At 47.3% G+C, this 21,745-nt stretch overlaps 13 protein-coding genes across 13 annotated transcripts; 5 read left to right on the top strand and 8 right to left on the bottom strand.

Moving 5' to 3' along the window:
* Window positions 1-340: 340 nt before the first annotated feature.
* On the bottom strand, window positions 341-1,204 carry N7520_001758 (uncharacterized protein; the record flags this gene model as incomplete). The annotated part of the gene is made up of 1 exon (XM_057135693.1): window positions 341-1,204. One exon carries the CDS (start codon window positions 1,202-1,204, stop codon window positions 341-343), a length of 864 nt encoding a protein of 287 aa, XP_057001629.1.
* Window positions 1,205-1,439: 235 nt separating this feature from the next.
* On the top strand, window positions 1,440-1,688 carry N7520_001757 (uncharacterized protein; the record flags this gene model as incomplete). The annotated part of the gene is made up of 1 exon (XM_057135692.1): window positions 1,440-1,688. The coding sequence occupies one exon, from the start codon at window positions 1,440-1,442 to the stop codon at window positions 1,686-1,688; it is 249 nt and encodes an 82-aa protein (XP_057001628.1).
* Window positions 1,689-1,892: 204 nt separating this feature from the next.
* On the top strand, window positions 1,893-2,414 carry N7520_001756 (uncharacterized protein; the record flags this gene model as incomplete). Its single annotated transcript, XM_057135691.1, has 1 exon — window positions 1,893-2,414. One exon carries the CDS (start codon window positions 1,893-1,895, stop codon window positions 2,412-2,414), a length of 522 nt encoding a protein of 173 aa, XP_057001627.1.
* A 368-nt stretch (window positions 2,415-2,782) lies between these two features.
* N7520_001755 (uncharacterized protein) lies at window positions 2,783-3,356 on the bottom strand (the record flags this gene model as incomplete). Its single annotated transcript, XM_057135690.1, has 4 exons — window positions 2,783-2,802; window positions 2,856-3,014; window positions 3,091-3,282; window positions 3,335-3,356. The coding sequence occupies 4 exons, from the start codon at window positions 3,354-3,356 to the stop codon at window positions 2,783-2,785; spliced, it is 393 nt and encodes a 130-aa protein (XP_057001626.1).
* A 641-nt stretch (window positions 3,357-3,997) lies between these two features.
* On the bottom strand, window positions 3,998-4,495 carry N7520_001754 (uncharacterized protein; the record flags this gene model as incomplete). The annotated part of the gene is made up of 1 exon (XM_057135689.1): window positions 3,998-4,495. The coding sequence occupies one exon, from the start codon at window positions 4,493-4,495 to the stop codon at window positions 3,998-4,000; it is 498 nt and encodes a 165-aa protein (XP_057001625.1).
* A 1,118-nt stretch (window positions 4,496-5,613) lies between these two features.
* On the bottom strand, window positions 5,614-6,705 carry N7520_001753 (uncharacterized protein; the record flags this gene model as incomplete). The annotated part of the gene is made up of 1 exon (XM_057135688.1): window positions 5,614-6,705. One exon carries the CDS (start codon window positions 6,703-6,705, stop codon window positions 5,614-5,616), a length of 1,092 nt encoding a protein of 363 aa, XP_057001624.1.
* A 358-nt stretch (window positions 6,706-7,063) lies between these two features.
* Window positions 7,064-7,444, bottom strand: N7520_001752 (uncharacterized protein; the record flags this gene model as incomplete). The annotated part of the gene is made up of 2 exons (XM_057135687.1): window positions 7,064-7,297; window positions 7,352-7,444. 2 exons carry the CDS (start codon window positions 7,442-7,444, stop codon window positions 7,064-7,066), a joined length of 327 nt encoding a protein of 108 aa, XP_057001623.1.
* Window positions 7,445-8,732: 1,288 nt separating this feature from the next.
* N7520_001751 (uncharacterized protein) lies at window positions 8,733-9,585 on the top strand (the record flags this gene model as incomplete). Its single annotated transcript, XM_057135686.1, has 2 exons — window positions 8,733-8,903; window positions 9,007-9,585. The coding sequence occupies 2 exons, from the start codon at window positions 8,733-8,735 to the stop codon at window positions 9,583-9,585; spliced, it is 750 nt and encodes a 249-aa protein (XP_057001622.1).
* Window positions 9,586-10,596: 1,011 nt separating this feature from the next.
* On the bottom strand, window positions 10,597-11,201 carry N7520_001750 (uncharacterized protein; the record flags this gene model as incomplete). The annotated part of the gene is made up of 3 exons (XM_057135685.1): window positions 10,597-10,747; window positions 10,876-11,077; window positions 11,150-11,201. The coding sequence occupies 3 exons, from the start codon at window positions 11,199-11,201 to the stop codon at window positions 10,597-10,599; spliced, it is 405 nt and encodes a 134-aa protein (XP_057001621.1).
* Window positions 11,202-12,002: 801 nt separating this feature from the next.
* On the top strand, window positions 12,003-12,556 carry N7520_001749 (uncharacterized protein; the record flags this gene model as incomplete). Its single annotated transcript, XM_057135684.1, has 2 exons — window positions 12,003-12,396; window positions 12,447-12,556. 2 exons carry the CDS (start codon window positions 12,003-12,005, stop codon window positions 12,554-12,556), a joined length of 504 nt encoding a protein of 167 aa, XP_057001620.1.
* A 977-nt stretch (window positions 12,557-13,533) lies between these two features.
* On the bottom strand, window positions 13,534-14,574 carry N7520_001748 (uncharacterized protein; the record flags this gene model as incomplete). Its single annotated transcript, XM_057135683.1, has 1 exon — window positions 13,534-14,574. The coding sequence occupies one exon, from the start codon at window positions 14,572-14,574 to the stop codon at window positions 13,534-13,536; it is 1,041 nt and encodes a 346-aa protein (XP_057001619.1).
* A 1,108-nt stretch (window positions 14,575-15,682) lies between these two features.
* On the bottom strand, window positions 15,683-17,011 carry N7520_001747 (ice-binding family protein; the record flags this gene model as incomplete). The annotated part of the gene is made up of 1 exon (XM_057135682.1): window positions 15,683-17,011. One exon carries the CDS (start codon window positions 17,009-17,011, stop codon window positions 15,683-15,685), a length of 1,329 nt encoding a protein of 442 aa, XP_057001618.1.
* Window positions 17,012-18,258: 1,247 nt separating this feature from the next.
* On the top strand, window positions 18,259-20,261 carry N7520_001746 (alpha-mannosyltransferase; the record flags this gene model as incomplete). Its single annotated transcript, XM_057135681.1, has 2 exons — window positions 18,259-19,702; window positions 19,765-20,261. The coding sequence occupies 2 exons, from the start codon at window positions 18,259-18,261 to the stop codon at window positions 20,259-20,261; spliced, it is 1,941 nt and encodes a 646-aa protein (XP_057001617.1).
* Between the last annotated feature and the right edge of the window lie 1,484 nt (window positions 20,262-21,745).

The raw sequence follows: 21,745 nt of genomic DNA, 5'->3' as shown, positions 1-21,745 counted from the left end.
CAAGGATAACTACATATGTTGAAACTCGTTCACTCGATTGATGGATACTTGATTGATGGATACTCGATTGATGGAGGCTCGATATTGAATACACTTTGCCCACGAGAACCTGTATCTGCTTGGTTCAGCATGTAAGCTTGTAGATTTGTCACATCAACACTTCCACGGAGTCTGCGAAAACTCGACAGGACTGGTCATTCTTTGTGGCATAAGAAACATACAGAATGGAAACGCGCATTCAAGATTGTTGTGTGTACCCCACGGCCGCATAGCTACAAGGTCCATCTTCCAAATGGCGTTATGAACAGTGCAAACAGCTAGACCTGATTGGCCGACATGATCACGATCGCGCGATGGGTCTGTGAGTTGACGTGGTGCGGATGTCTCTCATCTCCAACAGCTCGGTGAGGACACAAGCTTTCATCCGCGAAGTGCCTCCGAGCCAAAAACGGAGCTTTGCCTCGATGAGCACTGACCCTTGAGTCTCATCATTGATCATCGACAGACACAAATTGTCAAAGAACCCAGAGCCAGCCTCTCCTTCCACCTCAAGTCTCGTCGGATCAACGGCTGCCGCCATCCAGATATATCCTATGGCGAGATTGAAGCAAGCTGCGTTCACGTTGCATGTGGACACAAGGGTATTGAACAGGGGGCCGAAGGAAATTGCAGGAAGGCCAATACAGACGTATGTCTTGGCGGCGCTTCGTCCTGCCCGTACAGCTTCATCCATCAAATCTGTGCCCTCGATTGATCTGACATCGATCACGACCGAATCCGACACCCAGTATTCGGTGGACCAGCTGTATAACACCGGCGGAGGAGCAGTACCAACGGGATTCCAGAGTCGGAGCGCCAACTTTCTGATGCTTGAGATATTTTTCGTTCCTGCGATCCTAAGAATGATGAGCTTCCTGTCCTTCTCATTGGGCACGCAGGAAATTCCCAAATGATAACCCAAGGGTTGCAGACTGGTCACTTTGGCAAGTGGAAGGACTGTAGTCTCGCCGAATTCAACAGAAACGAAGCGACAATTTTTGTCTGGCTTGTTGACCACAGTGTGGCTGGGTAAGGTCACGCATTGCAGCATGGTATTAATACTCTGTCCGCAAAGCTTCAGCTGTTCCCACTTCCAGAGCAGCTCTTGAGTCTTTGCGCAAATAAAGGGCGAGTTGGGAATGAAAGGGGTCTGGCTCGACGCCATACTGGATTTCATAGATTTCAGATCAGCACCGCCATGACTTGCAAAAGGGAGGAAGAATATGCCTTACCCGAGGACCTGTCTCTGGCTGAAACATGACTGAGACTCACGCGTTGGCATCATGGAGGTGACGAGAGGAAGACTGGCGTGAAGCATGAAGGAAGATGAACGAATGCTGCGCTAATGCCTATCCTTTTGAATGTACCACGGAGAGACTCATGCTAACGCGTAATCATCAATGTCTCAACATGTAGGGACATTGTTGAGCGTTGAGATGACTAACATAGAGAACTGGACGGAGCTAGTTGGCGTCACGTTGAACGTACTGGAAGAAGCATGCTCTGAGAAGGATTGCATTCCCGCTGTGGCGACAGAGAAATCAGAAAAGGTCCTGGGAGCATGTGTGATGACTTTGGGAGCTGGCCACTGGATCCCTTCGGTGTTCCCACAGGTGTACAAGCTAATCAGCTCGGGGCGCAAACATTGATATGCACCGCCACCTCAATTGCCGACATTTCGATGATCATCGACTCGGCTCGACACCAGGCTGAACCAGGCTGAACCAGGTTCAGGAAAGTACTTAAAGAGAGACATCGCCTGAGGACCCTATCAATCCTCGCTTCCACATTATCCTGTTTCACTACGCAAGACCCGCTCTATTCGTCAATCATTAACGTCTTCCGTCCTCAATATGGCTTCCAACACCACATCCGCTATGCTTTGCATGCGCCTGACTGTTCTCGTCCCCGCTATCATGTGGTTGGCCTTTGCGGGTCTCAGCTCGGCCATATCTCACTTTGCAATTATCCTCCGGGACCATGCGGAGTCAGATCTAATCTATACCAACCATACTATACTGGGCCTTGCCTTTCAAAGCCTGATGGAAAATATTCTCGTCGTTTCAGTCCTCTTGGCCCTGATGTCAACAATGCTCTCCATCTTTGGTATGATCCTTGCGATCCATTTGAGGTGGCTACATCAGAACGGCCAACGTCGAATCTATTTCGAATGCATTCAGGTTGTACTAGCGCTCACTGCTGTCTCTGTCAGTGGATATATCGCGAGCTGTGTTCACGGGTCTCGATCTTCGTTTGAGCTGTTGAACATTCACGGCCACCTGCCTTACTACAAAATCATGTATTACGGGAGCGTTGGGCAAGCTGCATTTGGTTCCCTCATGATCATCAACTTTTTCGTTCTGCTCTTCATGTGAGACTTCTGCGTTTAGTAAGAGCAAGCGCAATCAAAGGAACAACCTTAATTGTGGCTGCTCGAAATATTGTGAGCTGACTGTTTATTACTACCAGCCTTCAAACGACGAGGCTTTGAGACGCGTTTGAAGAGACATTGGAGGTTATACATCTCACATTCAGCACGTGGGTTTCATGCAATTCCAGCAGCAAGGCGGCGTCTTTTCGATATGTATTCTCTCTCCCTTACCTTGGTCTTGGTACTCCGAATGTACGATAGATGGCGAATACTGCGGTATGAAATATATGGAAACGTTATCTCGATCTCCTCAACATTCGATATCCAGTGTTTACTAGACAGACTGCTCCGCACAGCGGTAAATGCAATTGACTAGCCGTGATCAATTGGCGCTAACAGGCATTAGTAAGTGCTGAGCCCGGGCAGAATGACACCATTTTCAAACCTTCCATCGATGCGGTCGCTCCAGACGCGCCCAGAAAGCTAACGAGAGCGGACTCCATGGGCCAGCGCTTCAAATCGTCGACACCAATAGCCCCATCCTCTTTGTCGTACTTTTGCATGGGCTGCATTGTGATGGACGGGATGGCGGCGATGCATGTGGCTTCGGATTGGTTTGTCAAGCAGTCCACGCAGTGCTCTGAGCCCGCTATGAGATGGCTTGCTGATACGTCACCCACGGGACTCGTGTCGCACGATCAGAACGGATGTAATATTGTTGAGGCTTTGCAAGCGAGGAAGACAAAGACCTTTAATGGGCCCCGTGACGGTTTTCTGGCTGCGGTGGTGTATTTGTCTTGTTGGTACAGCGCGAGCGGACTTTCCCTTGCCAGCGAAGCTGCCGGGGAAGGTGGGTGGCGGTTGGGATTGAGCTTTAATGGTGTCAAAGTCGAAATCATGTGCTCTTTCAGATTTCCGACTGACATGATCCAAGCTGACGCGGCATGTGTTTGATTGTGGTTTTTGACTAAATACACAGAAGCAGCATCTGACAGAAGTGGGTTACTATGCTAATATATCATTATCACATGTGGTCCTATGCAGTATATATTTTGAAGGGCTATACGGCGTTGCTACGTCAAGTCATCAGAAGATGAGGTTGCCGAAAAGTAGAGTTTACCCAAATAAGAGCAATAAAATTCACGGGAGCACAAATCAGTCGCCCACGATTCAGACTCACAAACAAGACCTCCAAGCTTGAGACGTATCTTCTAAGGTTTGTCATGGGGACTGAGCGTTTCAATTTCGCTAGACTTCGTTTGAAAGTTGGTTTTCAATATTCGGTCATTTGCCGCCAATGAATGACACCTACATTAACTTACTGCTGCTCACATCGTTTGCGTTTGGCGCTGGGACACTGTACGTATATATTCATGCAATAAACAGTCCAGTAAGGTCGGCACTCGCCTCTTAATCTCTAGCACAATACCTCGAATGCCCATTTGTTTCAAAGCCCATCCCAAGCGAAACTGCACTTCCCGTAATTTCTCCCGAAACCCCTCGCGCATATCTGCACACATGAAACGAAAATTGAATCCCCCTGTTCTCATCTGGAACGCACAGCCACTACTGACATATAACTGAGGCTCAGACAATGACCTGCATGAGCGCCTTCGAATAACTCACTAGGCTGTATATAACACACAGGTACATCACACAAAGACTGGGCTGCAGTCGGGACAGGAAATTGATTCGCTCCAAAGGGCCCGTCAGATAAATTGCAGCCCCAAGACAGTTTCTTAAAACCATGTGGATGAACTCAGTCGCCAGTGTTGGAAATGCAGGTCGAGTCTCGGCCAAAGCCTGAGCCGCTGGAGCCAAACACAGTAAGCCGAGCGAGGTGCAGTGGTAGGGGAATCGGATCCGAATAACCGATGAATCCAGGCCAGATGCGATGTAGTCCAAGACGCTCCCAAGGAAGGCACAGGCGAGAAGAACTGTATATCCGAGTTGAATGGAAGGCTGTGTCTCATAAAGATGAATGACCGTTGGAAGAGTGCTCGTCCAAATGACGGCTAACACAGCTCCAAGCTCCAATTCCGGTTTGTGAGACGTTGTGCTGTAATCTTTTCGAAAGTTGGACATGAATTGATTGAGTAAGGTCAATGAGCACCATAACATGATGCTGGCGTAAAAGACGACCACAGAAAACGTAATGAAAACCCCATTGCCGATCGGAGGAAAGCGAAAAAAGAGGATTTGTGCAAGAAGAACAGAGAAATAAGATAACCCACAAAAGCTGATGAGGGAGAAGATGGCACAATGCCAGGTTTTGGATGAATTACGTTTTTCTATGTTGGGCATATTTTTGCTGCTAGAAAGACGTATGAGATGTTCTTCCCCTTCCATGTCGGACAACACCATTTATAAATGGTAAGCTGAGGAGTGGTGACCCTTGCAGCCCGGTCATTGACAGCGAAAAGAAGCTCATCACCGCAGGCTGCGTAGATTTGGATCGTTTACAAGACTTCTAAGGTCTGTTCTCGAAGTATTGAGTCCAAGTACTGTTTTTCAACAGTTGAGTGAGGAGCGGGTCGTCGGTAGCGATTGTATCTGGATGCAATTATCGACTGTGACAGCCCAATATCCAAGAGAGCAAGCGTTTCATCGACAAACGCTGAACGATACGATCATATATGTTATGGTACCAAGTGGCAATGAAACAGAGCCATCGGAGTCCAACAGCAATTCCTGTGAGACTTTATGTGTTACACAGGTGCTCAGCTGGTATGAGTGCATGATACTGGCGACAGGTTTTCTCCGTATCTGGGGCGAGCATGTTGATACTTTGCTCGAGATGTCTGCCATTTTGCTGCTTCTCTTTCGAAAGCACTGTATACAGTATTGTTCTGGATACTCGCAGGCCGCAGGTGCTCAAATTTAAGAGTGAATGCATCGATTGCACTCCAATCGAACCGTGAAGGCGTACATTAGTTGGGCGGAGGATTGACTTTCTTCATTTGATTATTCTATGTTGCCATTCCTGTTCTGCAATGATTATAATCTATGGCAATGCATAATATCTCCATGAAAATTAGCTATGAAGGAATAGAGCTCTGACTCGTGCATGGTGCACCAATTTCACATCTTCAAAGGTCACTAATTCTTTCCAAGGGGCTCGTGCCGGCTTCTGTACTTGCATCGTTCACATTTCCTTTGAATCACCAATCCGCTCTCTCGCGGGCAGTGAGCTCAAAATGAACCTATTGCTCATTTCTTGGTGTTGTTTCATACATCCAATGGGGTGAGAACTGAGACAGACCCGATTCCAGCGCGGGCAGACTGTTTGATGAGGCTGTAGGCAGAGTGTTTGAGGAAGTGGCCGAGAGTCGTGTGGACAAAGTGCTTCCAGGGCATACGCTACCCTCAGTCAAATCTGTACACGCGCCTCGTGACGCTTCTCTCTGACCAGCCTCAGATCTCACACTTCTATCCGGGGTGACAGATACCCATGGAAATATTTTGTCGAGCAGACTTGTCTTGCTTGGTCTGCGCCAGTCTTCGGGCTCATACTGAGATAGAATTGGTTGATTGCTTGTCAACGACCGGAGACGATTAAACACGGAGAACTCCAACTTCAGCTTGATGCTGTACACCACGGTCTTGAAGCTCACTTGAATGTAATGCAGCTTGAACTCGGTAAGAAGAAGCAGGATATTCAACAGCACGACAATGATGTTGATCCAGAGCAGATGGATGATGGCATTCCGCCCATTGCGACCTCGGGTCTGAACCATGGGCTTGAGAATTCGGATTGCTTCGTAGATGTAAATGCCGCAGATGATGAAATCCTGCACGCAGAAGCCGGTGACCTGGATGCGATCGTATATCGCGGCGGGACGAGCGAAGCGTGCGTCGCCTTGGTTCAGGCCAAAGAACAGGACGGTCATGGGGATGTGAAGAATGAAAAAGTTCCCGACGATCATCCACAGCACCCACCGCACTTTTTCCATGTGGCGGACAACGAGATCCAGACGGGAATAGAGCACGACCGCCTGACCAGTGACCATGGCGTACCACCCGATGATGAAAGGGATGGACGTAGAAAGGTTAGATGCTTGAGAGACAAACCGAGCCATGGCAGGCAGTGCATGAACAAGAATGCCCCAAGACGCGACTTGCATGCTCCAGAAATAGAGACCGCTGTAGCGCTTGAATGTATCGAAGGTGACAATTGCCGTTTCGAAGGCATTGTATGCGCCGATCGCAAACATGGACACGACCTGAATGATCGAGACATTCTTCATCAGAATGGCCCCGACGTCTGATGGCAGGCTGGTAATGATTGTATCCATGGTGACCAAAGACTTGTTCCAAGCGTGAAGAGATTTGAAATTCTGAGGTGGACATGGTGGATAGACGATTTTAAATACTACTGCGTAAACATGTGATTTTCTTGCAATGAGATCATGACATGGTAGCTGGGCGCTCCTTGGGATGACTTTTGGAACTGGTAAGATCTTATTGGATTCATAGAAAGCTGGGTGGGTCGCAGACTCATTGATAACGTAGAAGCTGACGAATTCTAGATGCGATTAGCCTCAATCCATATCCCTTCCAGGTCAACTAGACAATGGAATTCTCTCGTGCGTCTGGCAGTCCGGATGCTAGTGAAAAGGTTAGAGAAATGCAGGTTTCTCAGCTTCCATAGATTTAAGAGTGGGACTGTCTGAGAAGTTGGGCGACATTCTCGTTAAACCATGGAAACGCTCGGTCGGGCAGGACAGCCTCAGGCGAGGAGAACGCGATTGTCCATGGGTGGGTGATATTGAAGCTGAGACTGACAACTTCTTTGAGGTAAGATTCTTCGGATTTTTGCTTCTTGACCGGAACAGACATTCGAGAAGAGCTGTGGCTATCAAATTCCACATTGCGGGTGGTGTAAAACTGTGGTCTAAAACTAACAGTTGCAGGCAGAAGTTTATCCTACACCAGACTCACCCGCGGGATTGAAACTTGCGAACAGGGAACTGCAAGTATGTCTGGCCCACGAAGCCGACCCTGATGTTTTCGGAAGCCAATCAGTGTCTGCATTGTCCTTGAATTATTCATGTAAGCCCATTTTGTCCTGCCAACATGCACGACCCTGAATCAGCGGTGGTTCTAGACCATAAATAGAAATCAGGCAAAAAGGATGAAGCGTTAAGTGGGCGATTAGAGTGTTGGAAGAAGGTTCGATGCAGGGAAAATAGCTTCTAGACCTTTCTCTCGACTGGATCGACAGAACGATCACCCCGGAAACAGAAAAGTGGGGAAGATCTTCCCTATGTGGAGTCATCCTTTAAAGAGTGGATCGCGAATCAACTTCAAGGCATCATTTTGGGAGCAACATTTGTAGCGTTGTGCTCTGTGCTCCCAAACCGTGAGTCACATAAGCCGTCTTTATCAAAAAAGCAACCTTAGCAGGCATTGAGTGTGAAGGCACACTCAGTCGCACATCCATTAGTCAATCGGATCGTGATTAGTGATATCAATGTCAATTTAGTGGTTCTTGGTTGGTCATTTTCTTGACACGGGTCCCCTAGCCAGTGTTCCTAGTCTCAAGGTCCCACCGATAGTTGTCTCGATCCGATCATGAGTCACGTATTCCCAGGTCAATTTTATAGGCCTCTTGCGCCGGGGTATGATAGTAGTGTTGCAACCTTTTGCAATGGAGGGACCCTGATAAGTCCCACGGCGAATAGCGTTCAGAACCAACAATCCCCCGTCGCGTTACCATGGTGATTGGCCGACGCTTGCTGTTATTGAGCCATAGAAAAATTAGGATTTGAGCCATGCACTGTACAAAGGAAAGTGGTAATTACGAAAAGAATATGGATTCCAATCTCACCCACGTGGATTTTTATTTGGAATGAGCCATCCTCAAAAAAGAAAGAGTTACACTGGATGGCTTTTTGATAATCAATAGCCTTCTGCATCTACGCCGCAGCAAGTCGTCATTTCATGTAAATATCAATACATCTCCTTGGAGATCATATTGAGACCCTGCAATCATGTACGCAGCAGCTATTTCCTGCGGACCCATATCAGTAGATCAACAAATGCATCATGTCCAGTTTCATGCGGCATGTGGAACTTTTGCAGTATTTTCTTTCACGCTAACAGATTCTGGGTTGTCGGTGTAAACGCACATTCGAGACTTCGGGATCAGAAAACTGGTACCAATAGGGTTGCCTGGCAGAGACACATATTTCTGTGCTTCGTTTCGGATCATCTCACAAAGGACCCCGCTAATATTTAAAGGTGCGAACGCCCAATCTTTGGCAACAAGAAATCTTCTGCTTTCCATCCTTCAACCAATACTCGCTTATCAAAAAATAGCATGGCAAAGGAATCAAGCTCCACCGCAAAGAAGCCAAACATCCGAAGCAGGTCAAGAGTGACGCGTGCGAGATCCCGCATCAATTCTCCCAACCCTGCTTCGTCGGGGGTCTCTGAGTCTCATGCAGACTGCTCTTCTCTGCGTCCAGACACGAAGCCACCCAAAGTCCTAGTATGTTGATTGTGGTCGTTTTCGATTTCTCGATTCTGGAATCACCCTTCACGATGCTCAATACTGCTGATACCATGCGCTTTCGGCTGATCATATTGTTTAGGGAGATCTTGTGTCAAAGAGTGACCGGAAGAAGGAGTCTAAGGCTATCCATGCTAAGTGCTTCGATGAGATGGACAAGATTGGTCGGGAGCTTCAATTAGCCCTTGCGGAGAAAAACGACCAAAAGGCCTACGAGTCCCAGTTGTTGCAGAAAATACAAGCCACTAAGGCGGAAGAGGGTTTGAAATTGAAGCAAGCTATTGCGCTTAAAGAAACCGCTCTGGCTGAGAACAAAAAACTTCAGAACGAAGTTCGTCAACTCCAGCAGCAGGTGGAATTGTTGAACGCTTCGACACAGGATAATGTCCCGTGGAATGACGTTCAGCCGATATTGCATCAAACACATGGCGAGCTAGTGTCCGCGACCACGCGATACTGGAACGCGATCGACGCTCTCCAGAACCGCAGACTAGCATATCTACCCGGCTCTGGAGTGATCCACGGTAATTGGGCGGAGCAGTACGGCCCGCTGGGATCTTTGGGACACGATTCACTTCCCGGGTTTACCGAATCGGGCAATCCCTCTTCGAGCAATCAGCGAGAGCCTGGGGCAAACAATGTGTTTGATTCCCTTATGTGATGCGTCATGATCCTTAAGTAGCTGTGGGTCCAATCCAGAATAATGGAGCCGTGTTTTGATGTCAGATACTATGACGCAGACAAGTACCCTATGGTCGCATCATCGTCGTCGGCCTACAGCTTAAATACGATCAATTTTATCTTGCTGACGAATTCATACCTTGTTTTGAATGGAGAACTTTCCGAAATGTAAATATGTAGATGAGTTTTTAAAGCATTACTGTTCACCACCAAGCGGGGCCCGTCACGTCCGCCCGGTGGATCGTGATCGCCGTCCTCTCCTAACTTTATGCGCAAGATGATCTTCCGCTGCTCGGATATTTTATCCAATCACGGTAAGCCTTGGCAACTGGCACGCTAGATGGTCTACCACTCAGCCAATTTTAGTAAAGTCAAATTAAAGAATTGCCACGGGTCAAATGATTTGGAATTATCTACCCAAAGCACTGAATGTAACATCAAAGATTTTTTTTCTCAATGATCTCGACGATTATTTGCCAGGGCGGCCGCGCAGGGTTCCAGATCTTGCTTTCGAGTGGGCAATTTTAGTAAGTGGGTCGAATTGCACTGAAACACCGGCACGATAAAGCTTCTCTGAACACGTAATCAGGGTCGATCAGCATGTACCAATGGTATGGGTCACGTCTGTGTACTTGTCTGGTATTCTCTAGTCTCCACCACAGCAATTTAACATGTGGTACGCTGACTAATAAAGTTGATTACATGATCCATTGTTCCGACAAAGCTTAATTGGCACGTGACAAATAGTCCGTGCGCGTATCAGCCAAAGCAATCATGATTTAGACCGGTGGCGGTATTCTAATTCATACATGCCGGACCACTAATACTCAGTGATTTGAATTTAAAATCTACTCAGGTTGGTGATGCAGCTGGATGCTGTGGCACGTAGGTGGGAACAAGTGGTAATGTGAATCACGTAGCATTACTTTGGAAACAAAAAGCCCATCACGTCAAAGTCCGAAACCTCATTGGCGACAACGTATTCACCCAGTCAATTATCCTCCTCTGTGGTGCTCTGAGTCTCTGTAGCTAAGGTATCTATTGCTGCCTCCACGGCTACCAATCGTTGAACAATATCGTCCAGGTCACTGCAAATGGTTTCAGTCTTATCTGCAAGAGTGCTCAGCGAGCTCTGGATCGACCTATAATGGTATCAGCGGTGTCGCCTCTGAGAAGGACTTGCGACTTACTTCACTCGGGTGTCTAGTCTGATAGATGTATGGTTAGCAGCGAGGTTGGAATTGGTTTCACGGCAGAGTCAGACACTTACTCGGAGATACACTGGAAGGCGATCATGAAACGATTGTCCGAGGTTGCAGATTCTTCTCCAATCTTCTGCTTTCTCCCGACATCCTCTCTCTGTATCCAGTCTTCGGTGGCATCTTGCGGGATGCTACCCACCAGGGTCGTCTCAGGTTGGAGACTGGGGAAGTTGTGTTCCTCAAGAGATTCGATCTCGGTAGTGTCACCCTCTACCGATGATAAAGAACCTTGTGCACTGTCCGAATCAGAAGGCGACAGTTATAAAACGCGCTCTAATCGACGTCGAAAGTCTTCGTGTTTGGTGGGCCGGCAAACCTTTCTAATTCCAGCCATGCTTGTGCTAGAGAAGTTATAGAACGGCGAATTCACCCAAGGCAAAAGTCGGGCAGCTTTTATAAGGTTTGTCGGAAGGTCTGAGTAAGCGATTGAAGTCTGCCACAACAATGAAATTTCTCTCGGAATTTTGAGCTCCGTCAAAAAATGTAAAGCCACATTGTACAGGGAATTTGCGAGTATGAGCTTTTCACGGTTCTGGATGAGTTCAAAACTAAACAAGGGTACTTATCATGTAGAATTTCAACAAGCAAGCTCAACAGGCAGGATCAACAGGCAGGACTAACAGGCAGGATCAACAGACAACTTCAACAGGTAAACTTCAACGGGTCACTTCAACAGGTAAACTTCAACAGGTAACTTCAACAGCCAACTTCAACAGACAAGCTCAACAATTCAAAGTACAACAAGGAATTTCAACATGCAAAAACATGCAAGGTGAACATGCAAGCATTGTTTGAAACACATTTCATTTCATCCAAATTGTGCAACTTGAGCAATGCTCAACAATGATGGTAACTTTCGCTCAGGAGCGACGCCAATTCTTTTTTTTTAAGAAAAAACCGGATTTCTGAGGATCAGAAACTGGTGAAATTCCGTGATACCAAGCGCTCCTCAGGTGCAGAATCCTCGAAATGGCTCATCAGACCAATCCATGAAACAGATTCTGACTCGAAAAATTTGATCGACTTCCCCAGTGAATGATACTTTTGACTGAATCTAGCGAGTATTTAAAAACTCAGCCTACTCTCTTCAACAAACAGTCAGAAGCTTCCTGTTGGCATCAATTTAATAATCACAATGTCTCCACGTGGCATTTTGAGCTGGTCGGAGCAAGAAGAAGAGAATCTTTTGCATTGGTTAGATGAAAACCGTGCATTGCCATGGAAAGATCTTCCGGACGCATACAGAGAAAGGTTCGGCGTGGACCGAAGCGTTGAATCCTTGCGAGGCAAAAAGTATCATATTCTGCGGAAGAATGGTCGCACGACCGCGCGATCTCCGAAACGTCAAGGTCGTCGTACACGACGAGAGCCCCGCCGCCGCTCGATTGAACAGACGATCATACACTCAGACGTTTCAGCCGTCACGGCAACCCACAGCAACATCGATCTATGGTTTCAGACAGTTCTTGCGTCTGAATCTGGTTCTGCCGAAAGTAGCGAGTCAGCGGTGACAAGAGGCTCGATTTCAGGTATGGGCCCTTTCAAGCTACCTTGACGTGCATGCTGAAATCCCTCTCAGATCGCCTGACGCCAGCGCTTACGAAGTTCCGTCCCAAGAAACCACGATCGTCATCATGGATCTGGGAGTATGTACATCGTATGTGTGCCACTGGGAGAATTGACCTCTAAGGTGCGGTGTATGAACATACTGTGTGATACGGCAGACTTGCAGAGGTGAACGATAAGTTTGTTTACATTGATTTGTTATCACGCACAAAAGACAATAGTTACGATATGAGTTTATTTCAAATCCGCTAGATGGATTATTTGGTGCTGTGATTACTCACAACATCCCGGTCAAAGTGCAAATAAAGAAGAATTCGGTAGTCTGAATAAAATTGTATTACAAATGAAAAATAAAGTGAAAAAATTATAATTTAACTTTGTAAATAAATATAGTGCTATAATATTTATAAAATTTTAGGAAGGAATTTTTGGTACTTGTAAATAAGAGGATCTTACACAAGCTTTGCAAGACCTATCCACGGCTCGGTCGATTTGGAATTCTTTGACTGGTATTACAAACTGTAATGCTTCCAGAATTCTCGCCCAAGACCTCAAGGCCAAGTTCCAAGGGCGGTACAGTAGTAGTAGTAGTACAGTCATTCTCGAAATCGGCTTGACCGATATACACTGAGTAACTCTTCTTGGCCCCGCAGCCAAGGCTTTAACGCAGTGGATTTATTGAGCAAGCCGCATCAAAGTGAGGGCCGCAGTAATCTGCCATCTAGAATATGACGCCTTGTAGTAAAGAGACCGTGAAGTTTATTGGTAAACGTTCAAAGAGTATAATGTACCTACACAAAGCAAAATAAAGGTCCTTAAAGAACCATTATGTTCCTACCCATCAATTTTCTAATGCGGGTTGCTGAAGATGTTATCCGAGCTAAAGTCTTGGCGGTGGGTCCAGGGAAGAGTTATTAAGTGTAGATTGGTCAAGCCGATTTCGAGAACGGCTGTAGTATTCATTTACACTGACCCCTCGCAAAGCGATATGCAGTATACAACGACCATGTATCCGAGTATGTACATATAGAGTGATCCACTTTCTGACAGTAACTTAGAGCCTCGTCACGGCCTATCGTGGCCATTTGCCGCTCCCGTTGTTAGGCTGCCCTCATGGCGCGGCTATAGTGGAATTGCGGATGAGACGGATACGACGTATCTGATTTTGGCTGCATCCCTGTTAGGAACCGCGAGAACGCGGGCAAAGCAGAAGCTAAGAATCTGGACAGTGACTGTGTGACAGATGCGGTTTTGTTCCGAGTTCGTTTGAGTGGGCGTTGGCTTGTCTCATTCTCGAGCTGGAACGGTGACGGTTTATTGTGAAAACGGAGATGAAGATCTTCAATTGTGAGTATGGGTTTGGCGGGAAGAAAAGGTTCTTGCACTGGAGGAGTTGGTTGCGGTATGGATGTGACAGGTCGCTGGAGGACGGAAGCATAGGTTGTTTGTTTGGTCTGGGGCGAGGAAGTGATGGACGGTGTCGTTTGATGAGGCTGGGGAGAATGAGCTGTTGGAGGTTGTTGAGGCTCTGGGTCGGTCGTGGCAAGTGTAGCTTGAGCGCGGGATTCGGGGTTGGAGTTCGAAGGTTTCTGTGCTGTGGTGGGCACGGTTGAAGTTGATTGGGCTAGTGTCTGTGTGCTGGCGTCGATGGTTGTCTTCTTGGGTGGCTCATTTTCTATAGAAGGATGGTGGCTGGAAATTGGCTGTCTAGGTGGAGGGAGAGCGTTGGTTGAAGGATGGGGTATTTCGGTAGATTCGAGAGCTCGTTTCAGTTCGTCGTAGATGACCTTCCATACGCAGTCGTTGGCATGTAGTTTCTGTCTTTCTTGGAGAGTTTGGCGCTGGAAGCTTCCCAGGCGTACGAATGCCTGACAAGCAAAGCAGCACGCCATGTCACTGAAAGGTCCGTTCGGTTCATAGTAGAAGCCGTTTCGCGCCAGTTGGAGCGGAGTGACGCCATTGAGCAGTTGCCCCTCAAATGACCGAGCTCGTGCTTCGATGGTATAAAAGGGGGTCGCGATGAAGTGTTTTTCTCGGGGGGGAAAGCGTGGGGTAGGTGTTTCGGGTGAAGTGGCGGCGTTTGCGGATTTTAAGGTAGCGGGAGGGTAGCGGCGGGTGGGTCGGGGGGTTTTGCTACTCATTTTGTATCCGCTGGTACAGTAGTCCACCTTCTATCCCTTCTATTCCTTCTATACAGGATCGGTGTTCGATCGATATAGTAGTAACCGCTTTCCCCTACTCTACAGTCGCGCTCGAAATTAGCTTCACCTTTTTATTCTTTTCTTTTCTTCTCTAAACTCTCTTCTGAAACACGCTAGTCCCCCTTAGATCCAGTCTGTTTTTGGATCTTGAAAATAGACTTCGGCACGGGCCTGTCCATGGACGGAATTATTTTGATCTTTATGTAATTACCATGAAATTTATAAAAAACATTCATATAAATATGTAATATATGTAATACATGTATATATTACCGTTCATGGACAGATTTTTGTCCCTATATTTTCATGGGCATGCCCGTGCCGAAGTCTACTTGAATTATGTTATAGTATGTGTATATTGGTTATGTTGTTGTGGAGTTCTGTAGGTCACGACCCAATACTAAAGATACAGGTCTAACTCTAATACATAAGTCGTGCGTATCAGGTTGACAGGACAATACCATTCGGCCCTTATCTTCTTTTGTGAGGTGTGTCCAAAGTGGGTCCGTAACACATTGCTATATCATCAATGATTATAGGAATCCCATAATCCACGGACTGCTCCTTCATTAATAAGATTATAATATGACTTTATCGTTATTTAGCATAAGTTGAACTTTCTCTCTAGGATTACAAAGTTATTAAAATTTCCGGAGTTTTATAGAAAGAAGGTAAAGTGCTACATTATACAAACCAGAACAGGTGTAAGATACAGTATATTATCTTAATGACTAATTTATTTTATACTAGATTTATGCAAAAAGGTGGGTCGAATTGGGTCGAATTGGGTTTTATTGGGGCCCCAGCATTGGGTCCGGGTTGGGTTTTGGGTTGAGACCTTCGACCCAAGTTGGGTTCTGCGGAAGTCTAGTCGAGCAGCTTATGCTAGGGAGATTGGGATAACTAGTCTACCTACTGCGAGAGAACTCCGCACCATTCAATCTTTCCCAACCTAATTATTCTAAACGAGATGACCTCACCAAAAGCCCCTGAATGATCTGAATTCCCCATGAATGAAAATATCATGATTCTGCTGTCTTCATCAATGTTACTGGCGTTCATTATACAAGTCAGCAGCTTCCTGGGCGTGCTGGATTTCCTCCTGCACATCCTCAATGTTTGCCGTTCGATCATATTGGTGGTCGCTGCTTGCTCGATAGTGGTCGCCGTTTGCTCCATATTGGTGGTCGCTGCTTGCTCCATAGTGGTCGCCGTTTGCTCCATATTGGTGGTCGCTGCTTGCTCCATATTGGTGGTCGCTACTTGCTCCATAGTGGTCGCCGTATGCTCCATATTGGTGGTCGCCGTATGCTCCATAGTGGTCGCTGTTTGCTCCATAGTGGTCATAGCCTTGGTCGTGGTAGTAGTTATGCTCGCTGATGGCAAATGGGACGCCGTTGCCATTGCCTATTTCCTTGCCCTTGCCATTGCCATTACCATTGCCGCCGCCGTTGCCGATGCCACCGCCGCCGTTGCCGACGCCGCCGCCACCGTTGTGGTTGCCAATGCCGCCACTGATGCCGCCGCCGTTGCCAATGCCGCCGCCTAAAATGGGCCCTATGGGACCTATGATAGGCAGTGTAATGATTGGCCCTGTCGCCGTAGTGGTCGATGTGGAAGTGGTCGATGTGGAAGTGGTCGATGTGGAAGTGGTCGATGTGGAAGTGGTCGATGTGGTGATGGCACAATTCGGGAGAGTGATTGTGTTGCTGTCCAGACTCACTTGCCCATTACGTGCAAGAAGACGTCCTTGAATTACCGCGTTTGTTTGAGCCGAGATAGATGAGAGTGCCATGAGGGTCCCAACGAAAGTACTTGTTGTCCCGAGGGTAGCAGAACTTCCCACTTGCCAGAAGACATTGCAAGGTTGGGCACCATTGATCAGCAGCACTCTGGAGCTGCTGTAAGTAATGAGGGAGGAATCGGTTTGAAAGATCCAAACCGCATTCGGGTCTCCTTGAGCGTCAAGCGTGAGAGTGCGACCGACTGTAATGGTCATTGGACCTCTGCCTGGGACAGACTGATATACACCAGAAGTGAGTGTTAGCCCACCAAGGTCTGTCGGTTCCAGCGTGGCAGATGGTCGGCCAGCTGCATCATTATATGCAGTCACTAGATCCAATTGTGCTTGAGCTGCGCTGGCATCGGCAATGTGGATTACTCCTGGGGCAACTACTACTCCAGGAGGGAAGTTGGTGACAGAAGTTCCCGGAGAGACTCCAAGATTGCCACCACTGTCAACAATAGTTGGGCCTGTGTTTGTCACTGCTTGGCCACCAAGAACTAGGTAGGCGGCAGCCGTGCCCAGGCCAACTGGAGCCAGTGCATTGCTGAAGGTAGAGAAGAGGAGAGCGGAAGTGAGGAGCTTCAGGAACATGACTTTCAGTTTCCACAAATTAAATGCAATAAGTTAACTAGAGCAATGCTGTACAAAGCTATATGCTCCTTAAATACTTCCAGATTCTATTTTCAAAGAGGTCCTTGAATACCATGATTTTCCACATTCTATCAATGTAAACAATTCCCAATGTCCCGGTCTTCTGCAACGCCAAAGCTAGGCTGAGATATGGCGCCTTATTTCGACCAAGGAGAAGACTATAGAGTGAAATATGCCAGTCTGTAAGGGGTAGACTTCCCCTTCCTCCCTCAAAATATCGCGTTGAATACCATTGAATCAATGACCTTAGATGACAGTCAACATGAGAATGAGAAAATAGAATGCAAGCCACCAGAATTTGACAGCATGATAAGACGTCGAAGCCCCAGAATAAACACAATGGGAGACCAAGATATGCGTTAGCCGAGCTAACGCTCCTAAACATTATTCTCGCTAGAATCACGAACTTTTGTCAATTTGTTTCGCAGACTACTGAATCACGTCTATAAGAGATCCACGCCTTATAGTCACCTCAGGAATGGGCTGTCTTCACTCATTTAACAACGCAATAGAATACCGTGATGTTCATTGGCGGAACTCAAGACCTGAAATTCTTGGAAGGAGCCACCCGCATTCTTGCTGTCAGCCCAATAGCCCCTTGCTGAGGATATGTTATCCGGCTGGGCCAATATTTCTCTACTAAAAACATGGCAGGTGTCAAAATCACGCTTAGAGTGTCAGGACGGAATTTGCCGTGCAAGGGCTAGGTATCGCACTATCCTCCTACGGTCGGAATGTAAAAAGCTTGGCCGATGTTCGTTGTTGAGCCTGCCCCCAACCTTCGATAGTAGCTGGGGCCCTTCCCACCTTTTCACTAAACACAAGTTACACAACACGGCAGCTAAATTTCTTATGGTGTACAAGTCACCGGTTAAAGGATAACTCCCCTTGTTTGCACTGACTGACGATGGTTCACACCTGCAAAGGGTAATTGCGTTTTCTTGGAATGGATAATTGTGTTCTCTTGGAAGGGATGATTGCATTTTCTTGGAATGCGTTTAACAAGTGAGTGCTTTGCCATGGCCTGCCATATTCAGCATTGTGAAGCGCAGTGGTTGAAGCCTCCACCGCGTGGTCAGTATTTCGAGTTTTTCAATTTCTTTATCCTTTCCCATCGAAAATCACACCGTCTGCGAAATTTTCAACTCCTTTCCCATTGCGGTCCTCACGATAATACTCCCACCGCGATGATTGACTTGTACCTCCCGCAGCATTCAACTCCGCTCAAGGAAGGCCGATCTCATCCGCCATGTTCAACGTTCAAAGCCAAAGTACGACGGAAATGGAAGACTTTGCGGACCATTCATCTCGTGTTTGCAGTAGCAGCGGCAGGGTGGTTAACAGTATCATACTTTTATTTCTGGACTGACTCTTCAACTCCGGATGTAAAGAGTACGCGGACGACTTTTGATATGGCCAAGGACAGACTCTGGCGGATTCACCCCGCTATTGTAAGGACCGCGGAGGTATGGTGGCAGGATTCAACATCGCAAAATATGTTCGAAGAATCCGTAGCGACGTCTCCCATGGAACCGCAGGCCAAAGTTAAGCCTTCATCAATGAAAGATAAAGATTCACAGCCTTCTGTCCCAAAGGCCTCCAAATATACCAACACAGATACGGAGTCCAGGCACATATTCCCCGACGACTTCGAAACTGCCCTCGACTACCTCTTCTCTTTAATTCCCAATGAAATGTACCTCCGAGAGCTCCTGCGGCCTGTGATAGGAACGGGTGCGGAAAAGCTGCGTGAACTCGGTCTACGTACGCGCGCATACAAACAATTCTTCGAAGCCTGGGAGAAACTCCACCTCTTTACCGAAGACAATAATAATACCTACGTTCGGGACGGTCTCGTCCCATACATACGTGCCAAATTCAGCGAGCAAACCTTCCCTGAGGCGCTCCACAAATACGAATCCTATCGTCATTTCCTCGCCAAACTCTCCGCGCTATTGTTTCCGTGGACGAGCCCATACTTCGCCGATCATATGAGCCTGCACGCATCGTCATACCATGGAGGTCGTGGCATCGTGTTTACGGCGGGCGACAGCCACGTGTCCTTTCTCCTCGCTGCTATTCCCTCCCTCCGCACCCTTGGTTGCGAGCTACCTATCGAAATCATGTATCTCGGCGACAGCGACTTGAGCGAAGACTTCCGAGCCGAGCTCGAAGCTCTCCCTGGTGTGGTGACGCGTGACCTCTCCGCCATGGTCAGCGATGAGGGCTGGCAGCTCACCGGATGGGCCGGTAAGCCGTTCTCTATTCTTTTCTCGTCTTTCCGCGAAGTCATCTTCATCGACGCCGACTCACTGTTTTTCGTCAATCCCGAGGTGCTCTTCAATGACGAGGACTACATGCGCACGGGCGCCCTGTTTTTTAAAGATAGGATGATTATGCCCGAGAGCAAAAAAAGGTGGCTACAGCAGATCTTACCAAAGCCGATTTCGAAACTGGTACGGCAGAGCAGGTTGTGGACTGGGGAAAGTGGGCATATGCAAGAGTCCGGAGTTGTAGTTGTGGATAAGTGGACACACTTTGTTGCCTTATTACTAGTAAGCAGAATGAATGGGCCCGATAGGGATGGGAATAAGATGGCAGGGATTGTGGGAACTTATGATATGGTCTATGGTCTGCCTCCCGCCCCCATTTAGCTCATCCCGTCTATCTTACTAATACCAACGAAATCCTAGGCGACAAAGAGACCTTCTGGATCGGTTGGGAGCTCGCCGGTGACACCTCCTATGCTTTCCACCCTGGTGCAACCGGCATAATGGGCGTCGTTCAGGATCCCGGAAACTTCAACCCACCCAACGACCTACCCGCCTTGGACCTCGACCAGGGCTTTAACCAGGGCTTTGCGGCTACCACCACGAAAAGATACCGCAAAGTGGAACCTGGTCACGAAGCTGACCTCACCATCTGCGGGCCCCAACTCCTCCATCTGGACCGCAACAAGCGCCCTTTGTGGTTCAATGGGTGGCTGTACAAGAACAAGTATGCGGGGACTAAACAGGAGATCGGTCAGTTCGAGGTGTTTATGGAAGAGCCGAGTGAAGTGTTGGAGCCAGGAGCATGGCAGTTAGAGGAGAACAATGTGTGTTGCTTGTCAAATGCGGCGACACTGGATTTTACGGATGAGGAGACGGAGTGGCTAGGGGAATTGGTTAAGATGGCAAAGATAGGATAATATCGTCTAGTTCTTTTTCCCTTTTTCTTTTTGCTGCATGTCAATTTATGAGAGATAGTCAAAGTGAACGGTTCTTGCATGCAGTGTTTACATTTGCGGAAGTCATGCTTTCGACTTCGAGCCGATGAATTTCATTCGACTGTGATGGGACCACTGTGGTGCGCTATCAACTAAGATTTATTATACTAGTGAGTTTCAGTAAACATAACTGCCAATGGCAGGAGGGAATAGTCATGATATAGTACAGTGGTGAAGCGTTAACCTGAATGATATTTGTTGAAGAATTACGCTTACCTCTCCGCGTGGTTGGAAATGATCGGCAAACTGAGGATTTGGCTATCGAACCTGCTTTGCTGATAAATTATTTAGCCCTCTATTCGGTAATAGTCTCTATACTGTATGGTTAAATCCAGTCAACCCTGCACTTGATTTCTCCGCCCCCTGATTAGCCCCCTATGCGTGCTCCCGCCGCCCGCGGTGCGTCGTCGGGAGTTCTATTATAATTCTATAACTATCTCTCTTCTCTATTCCTTTCTTTCTACTTAGCTAGTATAATTTTGCTTAGTATATAGCTTCTACCTTATTAATCTAACTATCCAATTAGACTATCTCTAAGTAGTTTTCGAAATCAGCTATACCGCCATACTCTTATTACTTGATTCGGGGAAAATTAGTTCCGGACAACACTAACCACATTTGCTCGCCGCCCCATAATTCCGGCAGTACTATCATCGTAATTGTTGTATTTACCGCTCCGCACGAATTTTCGAACTGTTCGAAGTTCGCGAATTTCAGCGAATCGAATCAAGTTCGAACCTTGGTTTCGGGACTTCGAATCTATGGCCGATTCGATTCGTGAAAATTCGCGAATTTCGAACAGGTTCGCGAACCAAATATCTAGCTTTCTTAGGAAAATGGCTTTGTGAAACGAGCTTTCGAGATGCGCGATCCCTACAAGCAGCCCTTTGCAAATTAGGTCAAGAAGATCAACCGCATTTGTGCCTGAAGAAACCATCACTACATAACTATTCAGACTTCCAACGTACCGCGTCTTTCAGTCTTATTTGGGTCCCACGAGTCTTGCTTTCCATTGGGAAATGTCGAAATCCCAGCACATCTCTGCCAGCATTGAAATAATTCTTCGATATCCACCTCTGCTGCAGGTATAGCAAGGTTATCTTGGGCTACCTTAGCCATACAACTAAATTCAAACCTGTTGTCCTTCCACAAGCTTCGAATAAACTCCCTCTGGCTTGTCTCAAAACCAGCGCTGATTATAGGAGTATCGAGATACTTGTTGACAGGCAAATGACGATACAATACACTGGTGCTTAAGCTCGAGCCGCTCTTTATTCCCTAATCTCCAGGTACCAGGTTCAGGTGTTGTATAGCACTATTTCCATACCCAGCTCCGCTCTTTCGACCCTTTCAACCTCGCGTTCGACTTGAAGTATTGATTGTGAAGGGCGTATGTCCGTACGTAG

The sequence above is a fragment of the Penicillium odoratum genome (assembly GCF_028828045.1).
Source record: "Penicillium odoratum strain IBT 22623 chromosome Unknown utg000001l_segment0_segment0, whole genome shotgun sequence".
Lineage (NCBI taxonomy): Eukaryota > Fungi > Ascomycota > Eurotiomycetes > Eurotiales > Aspergillaceae > Penicillium > Penicillium odoratum.
The sequence above is the reverse complement of the archived record's forward strand: the minus strand, read 5'-3'. Positions and strand labels throughout refer to the sequence as shown.